This window comes from Ips typographus, linkage group LG5 (assembly GCF_016097725.1).
Source record: "Ips typographus isolate SLU linkage group LG5, UJ_Ityp_2.0, whole genome shotgun sequence".
Lineage (NCBI taxonomy): Eukaryota > Metazoa > Arthropoda > Insecta > Coleoptera > Curculionidae > Ips > Ips typographus.
In genome coordinates this window covers 5908372-5923995 of record NC_138426.1, presented here as the reverse complement: position 1 = coordinate 5923995, position 15624 = coordinate 5908372, and the positions used below count along the sequence as shown (strand labels likewise).

General features: G+C 34.1%; 3 protein-coding genes across 3 annotated transcripts in view; 1 reads left to right on the top strand and 2 right to left on the bottom strand.

Moving 5' to 3' along the window:
• Positions 1-862: 862 nt before the first annotated feature.
• Positions 863-1261, bottom strand: LOC145729329 (uncharacterized). The gene has a single exon (XM_081980039.1). It carries the CDS (start codon positions 1259-1261, stop codon positions 863-865), a length of 399 nt encoding a protein of 132 aa, XP_081836165.1.
• A 3-nt stretch (positions 1262-1264) lies between these two features.
• On the bottom strand, positions 1265-2915 carry LOC145729328 (uncharacterized). The gene is made up of 3 exons (XM_081980038.1): positions 2651-2915; positions 1964-2254; positions 1265-1890 (listed from the first exon to the last, which is right to left on the bottom strand). The coding sequence occupies exons 1-3, from the start codon at positions 2913-2915 to the stop codon at positions 1265-1267; spliced, it is 1182 nt and encodes a 393-aa protein (XP_081836164.1).
• Positions 2916-3934: 1019 nt separating this feature from the next.
• The window catches only part of LOC145729666 (diuretic hormone receptor-like), a 190365-nt gene continuing 178675 nt past the window's right edge, over positions 3935-15624 (top strand). The window contains exon 1 of the transcript XR_014178436.1: positions 3935-4121. The gene's annotated coding sequence lies outside the window, so the exon portion shown is untranslated. The remainder of the gene's footprint in view (positions 4122-15624) is intronic.

Genomic DNA, 15624 nt, shown 5'->3' with positions numbered 1-15624 from the left:
AACTACGCTCTGCTAGTTGCGACCACGTTTTCCCGGTTCTAAGTGGATGTAAACTTAGTCTATTGGGTGCAGATAGTCACTGAACATTTTTTTTTCGTTATTCTTTTTTATGAAATTTCATGAAAATTTTTTTTTGACAATTTTTAGGCTTTTAGCGACAGTAAAAAACTCAACACATTCGTCTTGAACTGTTCTTTTCTTTAGTGCTAACCACAATAAGATTGCAAATATACAGGGCGTTTAAAAAACAAACTAACACCATATAAATCTATTTTGCCAGCTCTGTAATTTTTACAAATTAGATAAAATTGGTTTAATTTTTTAAGTTTTAGTTCGGTTAATGTTAAGCAAACTTAAACTGCACTGAGTGAAATAAATAAAACAGTATTTAAAAGAAATTGCAGAGGTTTGAAACCAAAATTTCCATAAATTATAGGATTTAAAAAAGAGTATAATTTTTTTTTAACTAATCCTTGTTATTCCAGATATGTCACATTTACGTTACACATACACGTTACACAAATCGGTCGCAACAACTAACAGTAATTAACTAACATGATCTTCTACTTTTAAGGCTAAAAAATTTGAAATTTTCATTTATTGTAAGTTGTTTAGACCTTACAATCTTCATATTTTTCAGGCTTATTCTAATAATCAGTAGTTCCAACGCTAAGAATAAAATGTTTAATAGAAATTTTGTTAACTAATTATTCTTAAACTAATTAACCACCTAGATTTATCGATAAAAAAACGTTACTTACGTTCTCTTCGACCTTTTTCGAAATCATGCAAAAATGCACACTTTTTTAAAATAATTTTTAGTGTAAAAAGTTCTTCTTTTTGAACTCTCTCTCCAATGGCGCTACAGCCCAAATTGATCCTTGGCCTCCTCTATCTTCCGCCTCCAACACTGTCGATCCAACGCCGCTCTCCTCCAGGTTCTGACACATATCAAGTTCTGCGCGTCTTCTGTCACTCCATCCTCCCATCTTTTCTGTGGTCTCCCTTTTGGTCTTCTGCCCTGCATCCTACTATTGAGGGCCCTTTTTGGTAGCGTGTTATCCGGCATTCTTACTACCTGGCCTGCCCATCGTAGCCTCTGTAGTCTGACGAATTCTGAGATAGGTGCCTCCTTGAAAAGTTGGTAGATTTCATGATTATATCTTCTTCTCCATATCTCATTTTCATTTAGTGGCCCGAAGATCCGTCTTAGTATTCTTCTTTCAAACACCTCCAGTTTATTCTGTGAGTTCTTTGTCATGACCTATGTCTCGCATCCATAACATAGTATCGGCCTGATCATGGTTTTGTATATCCTGATTTTTGATTTTCTGAGTATGATTTTGGAGCGAAATATATGGGACAGAGCGAAGTAGGCTTTGTTTGCCGATATTATTCGATGTTGTATCTCCGATTCCTCTGATCCTCTCGTGTTGAGACCTAGATATGTAAAGCTCTGGACAGCATCCACGTTATCCTCTACTCTGGGGTAGTTTTCGTTTCCTCTTGTTCTTGCCTGGGATAGTGTTTTTGTCCTTTGTGTATTTATTTCGAGTCCGATGTTTCTGGCCTCTCTCTTCAGTTGTGTGTATATTTCTGCCGCCTCTTCCGCTCTGCGGGTGATAATATTAATATCATCTGCGTAGGCGGCCAGTTGTATCGATTTGTTTGTTAATAAGTTTGACCTCCCAGCATTTGTTTGTCGTATGACATATTCCAGAGCCAGGTCAAACAGTGTCGGTGCGAGTCCGTCGCCCTGTTTTTCAACGAAAATATTGTACACGTCTATGTCGTGTTCCCAGGACTTGTTCATGATTTGTTTCACCGTAAAAAGCTGATGAATTGTGGATTGTTCTTGCCTGAAGCCGGTTTGGTATTGGCCGATAATCTCTTCGGTAATGGGTTGAATGCGTTGATTCAGTATATGTGTGAAAATTTTGTAAGCCGAACACAGTAGTGTTACGGCACGGTAATTTGTCCCCTTTTTTGTAAATTGGGCAGATAATTCCTGTTTTCCATTCGCTAGGAATGCGTTCCTCGTCCCATATCTTGGTGATCAGTGCATGCATTTGTGTTGTTAGGTGTTCGCCTCCTAGTTTGTATAATTCTTCCGGGAGTTTGTCGATTCCTGGTGCCTTGTTGTTCTTTTGCACTCTGATTGCTTGTTTGACCTCGTCAAGCGTTAGGGGTCCTATCGCTTCCTCTCCTCTCTCCCCGTGCTGCATGTTAAAGGGGTGACCATCTTCTTGTGTTCCTAACAGGGATTGGAAATAGTCTTTCCATAACGTTTTTTTTTCTTGTGGGTCACTTGTTATCTGCCCTTCTGCGTTCCTGCACAATGTTGTCCGGGGTTTATATCCTTCTCTCAGATTACGTAGATGTTTGTATGCTGCCCCTAGATCGTTATTTTGAAAGTCATTCTCCATTTCCTGACTTCTATCATTTTCGTATTTTCTTTTTCGATTGCGGCATATTTTGTCGCCTTTCTCCTTTCCATATATTTCTTGTGTGCTTCGTTTCTTTCTTCTATGGCTTTTTTACACTCTTCGTCATACCATTCAGCCCTTTTATTTTTATTCTTGTTCCCTATAATTCGTGTAGCCGTCTCTAATATTTCTTCTTTTATTTTGTTCCAGTGTCCTTCACTTGCCTGCGTTTCTCAGCTTTTGCGCTATTTCTCTTTCGTAGTTCTCTTTGGTTGGTTGTTGCTTCAGTTTTCCGAAATCTAACTGTTCCATTGTTTGTTTTTGTTTGTCGATGTTTCTTAATATTCGGCATCTGAATTTTATTTGTACTAATAGGTGATCCGATCCGCAGCATGCCCCTCTTCGACTCTTAACATCTAAAATACTTGTTGCTGCTCTTTTATCTACCAGTACGTGGTCGATTTGTTTAGCGACAGCTCCGCCAGGCATGGCTTCTTTTTGAACTAGTGTAACAATAGTTATTTACATTACTAGTGGGGTATGAGCATTTTTATAGTCACGAGTGGGAGTGTTGCCACGACGAGGTCGTAGACCGAGTTGTGGTGATCACACGAGTACGTTAATTTGCCATACCCCACGGGTGATGTACAACATTTTATCTACGACCATCAGAAGCAGCGTAAAGTAAGAAAAAAATTCATATTTTGTGCAATGTGAACTATTTAGGAACGTCTCGTATATGCTTGCTACGGGTAGTTATTTGTTACCCTTAAATTTTGTCATCTACGCTGTACTGTTTTGGTGTTGTTGCTATGGTGGCCATTTGTTTCCACATATTACTTAAGCGACAATTTAACAGCGTCAGTCACAAATTTTTAAAAGTGCATTTCGTTATGAACATGTCTTAAGAACTTCCGTCAGATATTGAAGAAGCTGCCGCAAACGTGGTATCTGGCTTGTTGCCTGCCAAGTCAAAGGAGAAATATGAAAAAATGTATCAAAGTTATGTTTAAATTCAATAAACAATTACAGCAGAAATTTTCATTTAAAGTTGTTTTATCGCACTAGTGCGATAAAATCGATTATTATCGCACTAGTGCGGTAAAATCGCTCATTACGTAACTCAAAATGAGCTATGTAATGAATGATTACCATGCTAGGAGTAGATAAAATCTTTTTTCCACTATGCTATATTTGCCGTGCTTTTGTCATCAAACAAGGCGATTTTATAAAAAAAGTTGTCTTCAACCCATGCAAAAAGTCCTTTTTTGCCCTCACGTGTTAAACTCAACCTTCAGTCTCGTATAACAACTTTCACTTGCATACAAAAAAGATGTACTTTTTGCACTTGTTGCATAAATAACTATTTTATTGAATAAACTAAAATTTTAAGGTTTTGCAACTAGTACTTAAATCATCCCGTGATTCTGCGTTACGTCGATGTTAGTGTTGAAAAGCGTCGGGACGTCTGGCGCGTCCCAGTGTTCGCAAAGCCCCGACGATGTAAAGAAGCGCGTCCTTTTACTGCTCGAAACGCGCCTAAAGTCGTAATTTTTGAAAGTTTTCCGAGTTTTGCTACTTTTTTCTATTTAACTCTAAAAAACCCTCTTTTCCTGTGTTTGAGTGAATAATTTAGCCAGGTTTTTGTACATGAATTGTTGTTTGTAGTTTGGAGTGGTGTACTGGATTTTGAAGGTAATTTCAAACATTTGCTTGTTAAGTTTCGTTTGAAACTTTTATTGTTGCATTCGAAAACTAAACCAGTCAAACATGTTAGTTGGTGTAAACAAACTTGTAATTCACGTCAGAAGTGTCTGTTTCGATTATCTTTATTGAAAGAAAAATTAGAGTGCAGCGTGAATGGATGAAGAAGTATTGCCAATTTTGCTAACAAAATTAAATGTTTCTTATACTACAACCTGAGTATAACTTTTGAAAATCTACATAAAAAATAGCAGTTTTTTTCAGTGGTTGAATTTTCTACATAATTACAGGAGACAGATAATTTTTTTATAATTTTTATGCGGAATGTTGCATTTACTGGCACCTGCGTGTACTATAAATTGCTTGTTGCATGTATCTGCATAATTTATAAGTAGTTAGGAGTGCACATTTTCATCATTTAATTTAAATATCTAACATTTTGAAATACTACCCTATTTTCGTTTTTTTCTTACTAGTTACTATAGTTTCAAAAGTTTTATAGTATGAAAACTAATGTATTTTCAGGCCAGTACTAATTGCAACTGCTTATAACGAGATAATGATGACAGAGTCAATTTAATAATTATTACACTAATATGATAATAATTAATTATGCACACAAAAGCTTCAATTAATTATTATTTCTTTTTTTTTAATAGCTTTATCAAGGAGTTTTCTATCGTTATTGCAGATTAAGCAATTGGATTATGAAAGCTGACTGTAAGTTCAGATTAGTAAAATAATGATTATTATTATATCAATTTTAATTGGTGTAGATGTAAATAATTTGATTTAAAACAATTGTAATTGTAAAATTTTATTTAAAACACACAAATTAGAGTAAAATTATTCTAGGCCATTAAAAGTGTAGTTTTTCTTGGTACTTTACATGTATGGTTGCATTATTACAGTAATAAATTTAGCTGTTAACACATTTTTTCTTTATATTTTTGCCATTTTAGTTTGCAAAAAATATTGTCTCTTTAAACAATATTGTAACTGTCCAAAAATTGTGGCTCAGAGTTACCAGTTGTAACAAAACCTCTTGGAAATTTGCTTAGCCCTGTATAAGTGAATTCACATATTATCTAAATGCTAAACCAATTTTTCAAAAGATTGTCTTAAAATTACAATGTTCAAGCCTTATCTTAAAATAGAAAGTTTAATTTAGGGTTTTAATTATCTTACTACTTATGACACTTTGTAAATCACAAAGTGTCAATGATCCACTATATTTAAAAAATAGTGAAAAAGACATATATTGCAATATTTACTTCAAATACTGTCTTATTTAATTTAATTATTTTCCGCATAATTAGTTTCGCTTTTCTGACAAAGTGATTCTTTTACCAAAAGTGTTCCAATATTATAACTTTTTATGAAGAAGTAACGTTTTCTAAAAAATAGCATTTTCAGATTTTTGTCACTTTTCTTCATTATTTCATGTTTAAATTATGACAAATAATATTATATATTTTTGAGATGAGAAAAATAACGCAAATCTGAAGATATTATTATTTTAACAATTTGTAATTGGCCAGTAATTTACTGACAAATATCAAAATAGCTGTCATAAATCTCAAAAGTCTTGTTTCGAAAACTGTAAGAAAACTACGTTAAACTGAAATCCTTTGCAAATTTTATACAAATTTTGACAGTTTTGACATTCATCACAAATATCACGTGGTTTTTGAAGGATAATTAAGCTAGGCAGTCACGTGACCACTGTCAAAATAACTGTCGTAATTCTCAGAAACACGTTTTGTATCGAATAATCCAAGAAAAATTTTCTAAACGCTGATTTTTTGAACTTTTGAGCACAGTTTGACAGTCAGGAACAAAATTGCTTGTCAAACTCACTTGGAGTGAGAAAATAACTGTTTTAAGCACATCTTTGAAATCCTCATTAAATTTCCTATCCAATAACCTGAAAAATCGCTACAAAATTTGAACTGCCAGAAACACAGTTTGAAAAGACAGAGAGGCAAAATCGGCTGTAAAACACACTTAGGGCCGAATTCAGAATCATGATTGATCCCTTACTTGAGCATAAACTGAGGCCGTCCTTAATTTACGAATTCATAACTGTCCGTTTGATAAACAAACCTGGCCTTCAAATTGGCCGTTTTTACATAACCTCATTTATTTAAAACATTGTCAGCTACGTTGATCTGTTTCTAAATGGTTTGTAACCAATGTCTAGAAAATACCGAGAAAAATACATGACCGTTAAAGAAAAAGCTTATCTCACAGATTTAGTAAGTAAGTACCGTGAGCAAGTGGAATCGAAAAAAACCGAAAAATTAAACGTCATCATCTTCTATACATATAATTCAAAAATTCAAAAAAATCCATTTTATATTGTTTACATATATGGGTAATATTTTACTCAAAACCATTTATTACAAGCTAGTATACTTTACTTCAGACTACTTGTAGTAAGTAGTAGTAAGACCATCTATTCGACAACTTTTTCGGTTCTAAATACGAAATTTTGAGGTAAGACGCAAAAGAGCAAAAGTTAAGGGTGAGGAGCTCCTCAATTGTGATACTGAATTCGGGCCTTAGAGTGAGAAATCTTTTGCACATGCACATTTTTTGGAATCCTTATTAAGGTACGGGTCCACTGGATACATTTGTATCGCAAGAATGTTCTACAGGGTGGGCCAATTAGACGTATTTAAATGGAAAATACTCTTATTAATAGAGACAGGCAAAAACTGATGTGGTGTCTGAAGCTCAAATTTGATAGAAAACCTAATGGCAAAAACCATTGGTTAATATCTGTCAACGTTTGACAGATATAGGGTGCTTCTCAGAATTCGTACTATTCTTCAGATAGTTCTGCAACCCACAAATCAATTAAAAATTAACAATAAAAGGTTAAAGCCGCAACCATTCATTCAGCAAGCTGTAAAGTTAAAAATAAATAAACAATGCACCAAACTAGCAAACAGGTAACAGGTGGACAACGTAATGAGCAAGATGAAGGTAGCTAAGGGTTCAAATAAAGTGGTAAACCCCAGAAAAAGTGCGAACACGGACCACCACGCTGGTGACGGAGAGGATGGTGGAAGAAGGGGTGCTGGGGGTGCTTACAAGGGATTAGGATGCATTAAAAGGTTAGAGACCTAAAAAAGGAAGTTGATTGTGTGATTAAGCTGATCATTCAGGTAGGTGTGCCCACTATCCTCAGAAGCATTGTGATCTCAAGCACCTCAAGGTGGTTAAGAAGGCTGCCCTTCCCACATACGTGCAGAATCTTGAAACCCTGTTCAGTATTGAAGGTGTGGCCATTCAGACGAATATGCAGAAAAAAATTAGATACAAGTGGTATTTAGGTTAGGGTTGTTGGTGAACTTCAAGTACTCCCGCGTGTGTTCGTGAATACGAGTGGAGAACTACCCAACTGCACAAATCAGGCGTTTACCAACAGTCCTGTTGCACCCCAAGATGTAATGCTCTCTATGTTGGTCAGACGGGCAGGAGGATTCCCTTCCTTTTGTACTTGTACAACTCCACTGAAAGAATATGGACTACTACTGATTTTAGCATTTCTTACTTTTTCAAACTTCAGAATGTCTGAAAGTCGCTATCAAACTTTATCTAAAATTACATATATAAAATATTAATTTTTTCCAATTAGAAAAGAATTTTGAATATAAAATTTTTGTTAAAATGATTTTAATCATCCAGAGTTTTAGAAACACAAGACATTTGAACGGGTAATTAGTATTGCAAACAGTTACAGCAAACCGAGCACCAGATTCGTGTTCTCCATGCTAAAATTAGTTAAAATAGCTACCATAAATCACGTCTAAATCCAATATGGCGGCGGTCATTATAGCAGGCCAAGAAAAACCTTCATTTGGGCAAGATTTGTATGTATTTTTCTAATTAATCGCTAATAACTTGATTATTTGACACATTCCGTATAGACACATTAAATGATCGTAAGTAGCTAATGATTGGAGCTATCACGTGACGTTGAGCGGGCACTGCTAAGTTGGGCTGCTAGAGGGAGTCAAATTTGTTTTGACGATTTTCTAAATATCTCGAAAACGGTTTGAGTTAGGAGTGTAAAATTTTTTAAAATCGTCTTTAACTGCCTTAATTAGTTTAGGTTAATGGTAGAAATGTGACGTGAGGTGTCATTTATCAAAATGTAATTTTTTATTGGTGCCATGTCTTAAAAAGAGCCAAAAATGCCCTAATTTCAAAGTAAGTGACAAAATGGCTACAGTTACAGCAAAACAGACACCAGATTCGTATTTTCCATGCAAAAATTAGTTAAAATGGCTACCTTGACACGTCCAAATCCAATATGGCGACGATACTGACCGATGCATTTTTCCAATAAATCGCGAATAACTTGATTATTTGAAACATTCAGTACAGACACATCAGATGATTCTAGGTGTAGTCTATACGAAGTCAGTATAGCTAATAAATGGAGTTATCACGTGACGTTGAGCGGACATTGCTAGCCCCGTTGGGACGCTATAAGACGTCAAACTTGATTTCCTTTTTTTGGACATTTTTCTAAACATCTTAAAATAATGGTGTGAGTTAGCAGTGTGAAATTTTTATTATGTATGCCCCTCAAAGAAACGCAACTTTAATTGCATATTTCACCTGAAACATGATTGAAATCAACTATAAATCACAGCAAAATCCATTAAAACTGACCGTGTCCTGTTAGACATGTCCTTTTTCTCTAATTAATCGTATATTTAAGAGAAATATGCCTGGAAAATCCAGTACTCAGTTTATTTTCTTAATTAATCAATAAATAATATTTTCCAACTGATTGACATACGAAAAAACAATCTATACATTATACATATAAATTTCAATGTCTTGAACCTGTTAGAACCGAAAAAAATACATATTTCCATCAAACCAAATTCCACCGCATTGAACCAATTTGGAACTGATTCTAGTCGACTAAATTTAATTTTCCTCTAAACCGAACTTCTAATAAGGTGAGGGTTTTTGCCTCGTTATGGCAGCTTTTAATACTGCGCTTTATGGCATTAGTAACAATTAAAAATAAGTGCAAATGTAGTAAATCGAGTAAAAATATCAGATAGTTTTACGAGGATTACGAGACGGGATTTATTATTTTTGTCCGAACGTTACGGAACTTTCCAGTTTATTTCTTCATTGTTTCCAATAGAAAACATAATCCTTTTATTGGGATCTAATAAATCAATCAAATGCATTTAACTACACCGTTAAAGTAAACGTAATATGTGAAAGAAAGTCTGGGTTTAAAGCTAAGGAAAACTTATCAAACTTTCCAAACGAACACGAAAATCTCTGCAGGAGCATCGGAAGTAAACAAGCATTGATTAAAATCCCATATTTCAGTCATTATGAAAGCCAACACACGTTTGTCAGCATTACAAATATTGTTTTCAGATAATTGATAACCCTGTATAATTTTATCCTAATTGAAAACAAGCATTACGTACCAAAGTAAATTTTTCTAATACACCCTAATCACCTTGACACATAATTTAATTACGTATTAAATTACAGGTGTTTTACAATGTCATTAACGTAATGCTGAAATTGTTACCTCATTATAACAGTTTGTTGTTTTTTATGGAACATTGTCAATTTTAAGCTAAAAATATACAATTCTGCATTTTATGAGATTTTAACTGGATTATATTTTAAATAAAACATCCGGTATATTATGACATTTTGGGTGTTTTGCATTTATGGGGGCAAAATTACAAAAATTAACTTTTTGTCAAATTTTCTTCGTCAAAGGTTGGAAAAGTGTCTCATCAATACATGGTAATTTTTTAAAATTGTCTTGCTCTAACTGCCGCCCCCGGGCGGCAAAAACCATTCAGTGTGTATGCCGTATCAAATTCGACTTAAAACACACAGAAAACTGAAACGCAAACGCACAGAGGTTCAAATCCGGCCAGAATTAATCCTAACCTAAATATAAAAAACAACTGTTCAATCTTTTTGTTACAGTGTCTTGCATCGAGTTGTTTTACTTTAATTTGTCAGTTTATATTTGACATTGACAGCTGTCAGTTTTGATAAGAATGTGACAGTTGGCATTGATTTAAAACGCTCCAACAGTCACGTAACTGTTATGTATACTAAATGTACTATGGTCACGTGATCGACGCTTAAAGTGCTCTGTTTTGTTTTTTAGTGTCAGTTGGGACAGCGTAGCTTTTGATACGTTACCAAAAATTAGACAGATAGAGCCTTGATTTTCTGGACTAGTATAATAGGTTAACCGTGATTATTTTCTCTACATATTCAAGGTTTTTTTGACATATGAAAGAGATCCGGGAAAGTGGAACGTAGCTTTTAAGGTTTTATCAAAAATTAAGTTTGAGGGCTAGAGCTTTGATTTTGTAGGGTGTTACAGCCTTTGTATGATAGGTTATGCCAGACTTTTTTCAGAATTATTACATTTTAAATTCCGGAGATTTTGAAGCAAAATAGCGGCACTGTCACGTTTCAGCATTCACATTTAGCTTTATTTAAAAATAAACAAAAAAACCCTTCAGCTCATTTTAAAATTTATCCATGAACAACATGAAATACATCTAGAGGGTGAAGACGGTGATTTTAGCCGAATTTTAGTGGGTTTTAGGTTAGTAGGTTTTTTCAAACAGTGACTTCCATGCAATACTGAGGAAACACACTGTATATTTCCAAAATTTTTATTTTTAACAAAAAAATCCACATCTTGACATATAAAACCCTCTCTTAGCTTCATGAAAAACATTTGGTAGTTTTTACCTTTTTGACTGTATTGTAACCTATAAAATCTAAATGGAATTTTCATTTATCTACTCCCTAATCGTAAAAGCGACTTTCCGTCTTGAAAACCCGAAAAGCAGTCGACCAGGCAAGAACTATATAGCAAAATGCGATAAAATCGGGAAGGTGCACTTTCCGAATTTACCGAAAGAACAGATGGGCCTGGTAAGTTGTAATTTTCCGATTTTTCTTCGTATTCCAAATCAGTTTTTCGAGTATTTTCAATAAAATAGAAAAATGTCGTGTCCAAAATATATGTGACGGCGCCGGACGGCTTAGAAAACTTTCAGGGTCGGAAATAGGAAATTGGAACGCGGATTTGGTGTAAAGTTCGTCAAGGTCTCGATCAAGTTTTCTAATGGAAGGATTATTAATATCGTTAATGGGTTATTTTTTGGGGAGTGGCTATTGTTCTAAGTCCGCAATTATGAGCCAAAGTCTGTAGTTAAGCCAGTTTAACACCGGAGTAGAAAACTTCAAATAAACCAGGATTATAGTAGAGTAGAAGTTTATGATATGGTATGACAATAGGCGAATTTACTTGACATGGTCTAATCCATGACGTTAAACTTAAGAGGATGACCTAACCAGCCTTGTAGGATGCTTTGTCCGCGTGGTTAGAGATTGTTAGGTTAAATTCGTGTCAACCGGAGCTGTTAAAAGTGTTAAGTTGTTTGTTTTGATTAGTATTGCCTGAATTCTTTGAATAATAATTTAAATTATTTTTCGTAATGGAGTATTCAGTTTTAGTAAAAGTTTTAACAATACATAAAGCAGTTGAAATAGCTGAAGAGTTAAACACATGTATGAACCCTTATAACCTAATTAAAATTAAGGTTTTTAATAATTACCTACTTGTGTGATCTTTTTCCTTTGTAGAACCAAGAGTTTTATTTTTTTGTTATTTTGGGACATGCTGATTTATTTTGTAAAATTGTAATTTGCTATACAATATAAGAACTTTTCGGTTTGTAGCTGTTGCTGTTGAATTAAAAGTGAACAAATAAAATTGTTCACACAATTTCAACCATTTTCAAACCACTTTTAATTGACCTTTTTCGTCGACAGATGACAGGGTTAATTGCGACGTCACAAAAGTTAACTACTGCAATGGCCACGGTCGAAGTAGACCGCTCGGGCCGGAGGCCCTAGTGTTCTACCCTATCAACCTCATGCATTAGTGTCCTTATAATGCCTGTGGTGACTTCAATGTTTAATGTCCGACTTTCCTTCTTTAATTTTTTATTTTCTTTCAAAGTAAAAATTTGAGATTTAATCGAATTTATTTAAAAAATGCTCAGAGGGCATTATGAAAAATAACGCCCTAATGACCTTAATAGGTGTCATTATTGTTGAAATAATAGCCCTGTCGGACATTAAATCAATTAAAAACTGAAACTTATAACACATACAGGGTGTCCCGTTTATGTGATCCTCTAAATGCTACTGAGAACCTTCTTAAAAGTACCAGAGTGTTAAAAGTATTTTAAAACTTGCTTGAATTGTTTTAAATTGCCAGCGGCTTCTAGAACCATTTTGAAAGTTCCATAACCCTCCAAATTGTACTGAAAACCTTTTAAAAAGTGCAAGAGCCTTCTACAAGTGTTTTAAACTTTTCTTGAACCGTTTTAAATTGCCAGAGGCCTCTAGAACAATTTTGAAAGTCTTAGAGACCTCTAAATGCTACTGAAAACCTATTAAAAAGTGCCAAAATCCTCTGTGTGTCTTAAACCTTCCCGTAACTGTTTTAAATTGTCATCAGACCTATAAAACCATTTTGGAAATGTCAAAAACCTCTAAATGCTGCTGAGAACCTTGTTAAAATTTCCAGAGTGTTCTAAAAGTATTTAAAACATTTCTAAAATTTGTTTCAAATTGCTAGAGCCTCTAGAACCATTTTGAATGTGCCAGAGACTTTCTAAAAAGTGTCAGAGCCCTCTACAAGTGTTTTAAATACTCCCATAAATGGTTTAAATTGCCAGATGCCTTTATAACCATTTTGAAAGAGTCAGACACCTCTAAATGCTACTGAGAACCTTGTTAAAAGTGTTAGAGGGTTCTACAAATGTTTTAAACCTTCCTAGAATTGTTTTAAATTTCCAGAGGCCTCTAGAACCATTTTGAAAGTGTCAGAGACTTTCTAAAAAGTGTCAGAGCCCTCTACAAGTGTCTTAAACACTCCCATAAATTGTTTTAATTGCTAGACGCCTTCGTAACCATTTTGAAAGCGTCAGAGACCCCTAAATGCTACTGAGAATCTTCTTAAAAGTGCCAGAGGGTGCTACAAATGTTTAAAACTTTCCTAAAATTGTTTTATATTACCAGAGGCCTCTAAAACTACTTTGAAAATGTCGAAGACCGCTAAATGCTATTGAACATTTTTTAAAAAAGTGCCATTTATCTAATAAATTTTCTGCAAAAGCATAATGTAGTGTAATATTTTCTTATTTATTTTTGCAATTGCAGCATGCCAATAATTTTTATTGGTAATAAAAAAAAATTGTTTTATTTTTTATAAAAAACAAGCATTTTTAATAAAAAAAAATTAGTATATATTTATTTATATTTATTCAGATTGTTCGGGGTTTTTCTTGCAGAACTTTAGCTACTTTTGTACCTAAAGTCCTCCCTACGTTGTATTTAAATCCACTAAAGCTTTTTCTAATATGACACAGATAATTGATTAATTAACAGACAGCCTTCATACTGCAGCAGTTTTGCAGTGTCGTTAAGGTGCTATTAAAGACGCCTCCCGCATTGAAAAATCTATATTGCCGAGCCAATAATGCTAAACTCCAGCCGGAGATTGCCTTTTTGATTTTAAATATAGGTCAGGAATACACTCCACATTCTCGCAGTGCTGTAATAAGTTTTTGTTCTAGCTTCTGTTCGGCGAAAAAACCGGTATTTTTGAGCCAATAACACTCGAAATTTGAGCCTATATGGGAAACTTCAAAAAAAGCTCCGTTAGCGTGCCGTTTAAGATGCTCCTATTGTTTGATCTAGGTTGAGATTTATGTTGCATAAAAAATACACACTTCACTTCCGATAACAAAGGTCAGTCTTTCATTTCGTCACAAAACTCGATTGAACAATAAAACACTTGCCCGTTTCAAATCAGGAAAATGGGATACACGAACCTAAACCGAAGCTTAATGGATTATCAAGAAATGGTCAGTAAAAAAAATTTTGATCCTAACGAGAATTGGGATGTATGCCAATTTGAGATAGGGGATACTGCGAAAGGAATAAGGGCTTAACTCAAAAAGATGTTTTATCGAAACCTAAAAAGTTGGTGGAATAGTAGATTACATACTAAGGTAGAAAGTGTTTGATTTCTGTCGAAAGATTAGGTACTTTATGTCGAGACAGAAATTAAACTTTCTACCGTAGTTTGTATACTATTTTATTTTCAACCATTTATCAAAATCTCATCAAACTTTTAATAAATCATTCAGTTGAAATATTGATTGCTAATAGTCTCTAACAATAAGGTAGTGTATAGGTGTACGAGTAGTTATGACTTCAACCATTTTCAGCTAAAACGTTTCTTAAGCTGCGAACTGTTGCAGAGGTGGCGGCACAGTCTCTTCTATAAAAAGTAAGCCCAGATATAACAAAACGCATATTGACATTCACCCGGGTGGAAAGTGACATTTACCCGGGTGGAAAGTAAAAGCTGGTAATTTTCATCTTTCCACCTGGTTTACACATAAGAAATAACGTTATTACATACCTGGTTGAAAATAAAACTATTTATTCACCTTTAAGCTGGAATTTCAAGGGTGATGAAATGTTCCATTTGTATTTGCCTATATGTTTAATCAACTTGATTGATTTCCTGTTAGTACGTTTAATGTGTGTGTAATGAAATCCTGCAAACATGAATAATTAATGATCTAGACGGGTTTATTAGGATGTCTAGTTAACAATGCATCAATGAGTGCTTTTAGGGCATTTTTGGATATGTTTTTTGGAACATTCTGTACAACTGTAATATTTTTTTTGTTTTGAAACCGTGCTATATGTTGTTACTTTTAAATAAATGTTTTGTTTTAATAAAGGTAGGTACATTTTTTATGAAAAAAATACAGGAATTTTCTACACTTTAGGGGGTTATTTTGGTGATTCAATAAACCAATTTCTTGCCCTTCAAATCCATTTTTACTGACCCTATATATTATCTATAGTAAAATGTCAAATAACTGAAGTGTTTCCAGAAAAAGACAGATTGGTTTAAATTTAACTTTTAGTTTTTTTAAGACTTTTAAGAAAAAAAATTACGTTACATCTCTATGGGGGAGATTTTTGGCAGTTTTAACGTAACCATCAGATTAAAAGAATGCTTTAAGATCACGAGATCACTGTCAACTACTACTTAAATTGAATTTATGACTTTATGAGAGAGGATTTTTGACAGTTGCGACGTAATCACCGAAGTAAATAGTTTCATAATATCACATGACTGCTGTCAATATTTAACTCGTTGGACGTAGAGCTATAAAAATGAATGACTTAATTACTTCTGAGCAAAAAGAAAGTTGCCACTTTAACTCTGTGATTTTTCCTCCTACAACTTGACTCAATATGCCAATTTGTTGCCTTTGAAATCCTCTTTTGACCACCCTGTATAGTGTCTATAGTAAAAATGTCAAATAAGTAAGGTGATTCAAGAAAGAGACAGATTCGG

Bases quoted from the DNA above. Each gene is read 5' to 3' on its own strand.
- LOC145729329 (XM_081980039.1), bottom strand. From the start codon at position 1,261: ATGACAAAGAACTCACAGAATAAACTGGAGGTGTTTGAAAGAAGAATA.
- LOC145729328 (XM_081980038.1), bottom strand. From the start codon at position 2,915: ATGCCTGGCGGAGCTGTCGCTAAACAAATCGACCACGTACTGGTAGAT. The intron at 2,255-2,650 runs GCAAGTGAAGGA...AATCCCTGTTAG, and splicing joins GCAAAAGCTGAGAAACGCAG to GAACACAAGAAGATGGTCAC. The intron at 1,891-1,963 runs GTAACACTACTG...CCATTACCGAAG, and splicing joins AGGGGACAAATTACCGTGCC to AGATTATCGGCCAATACCAA.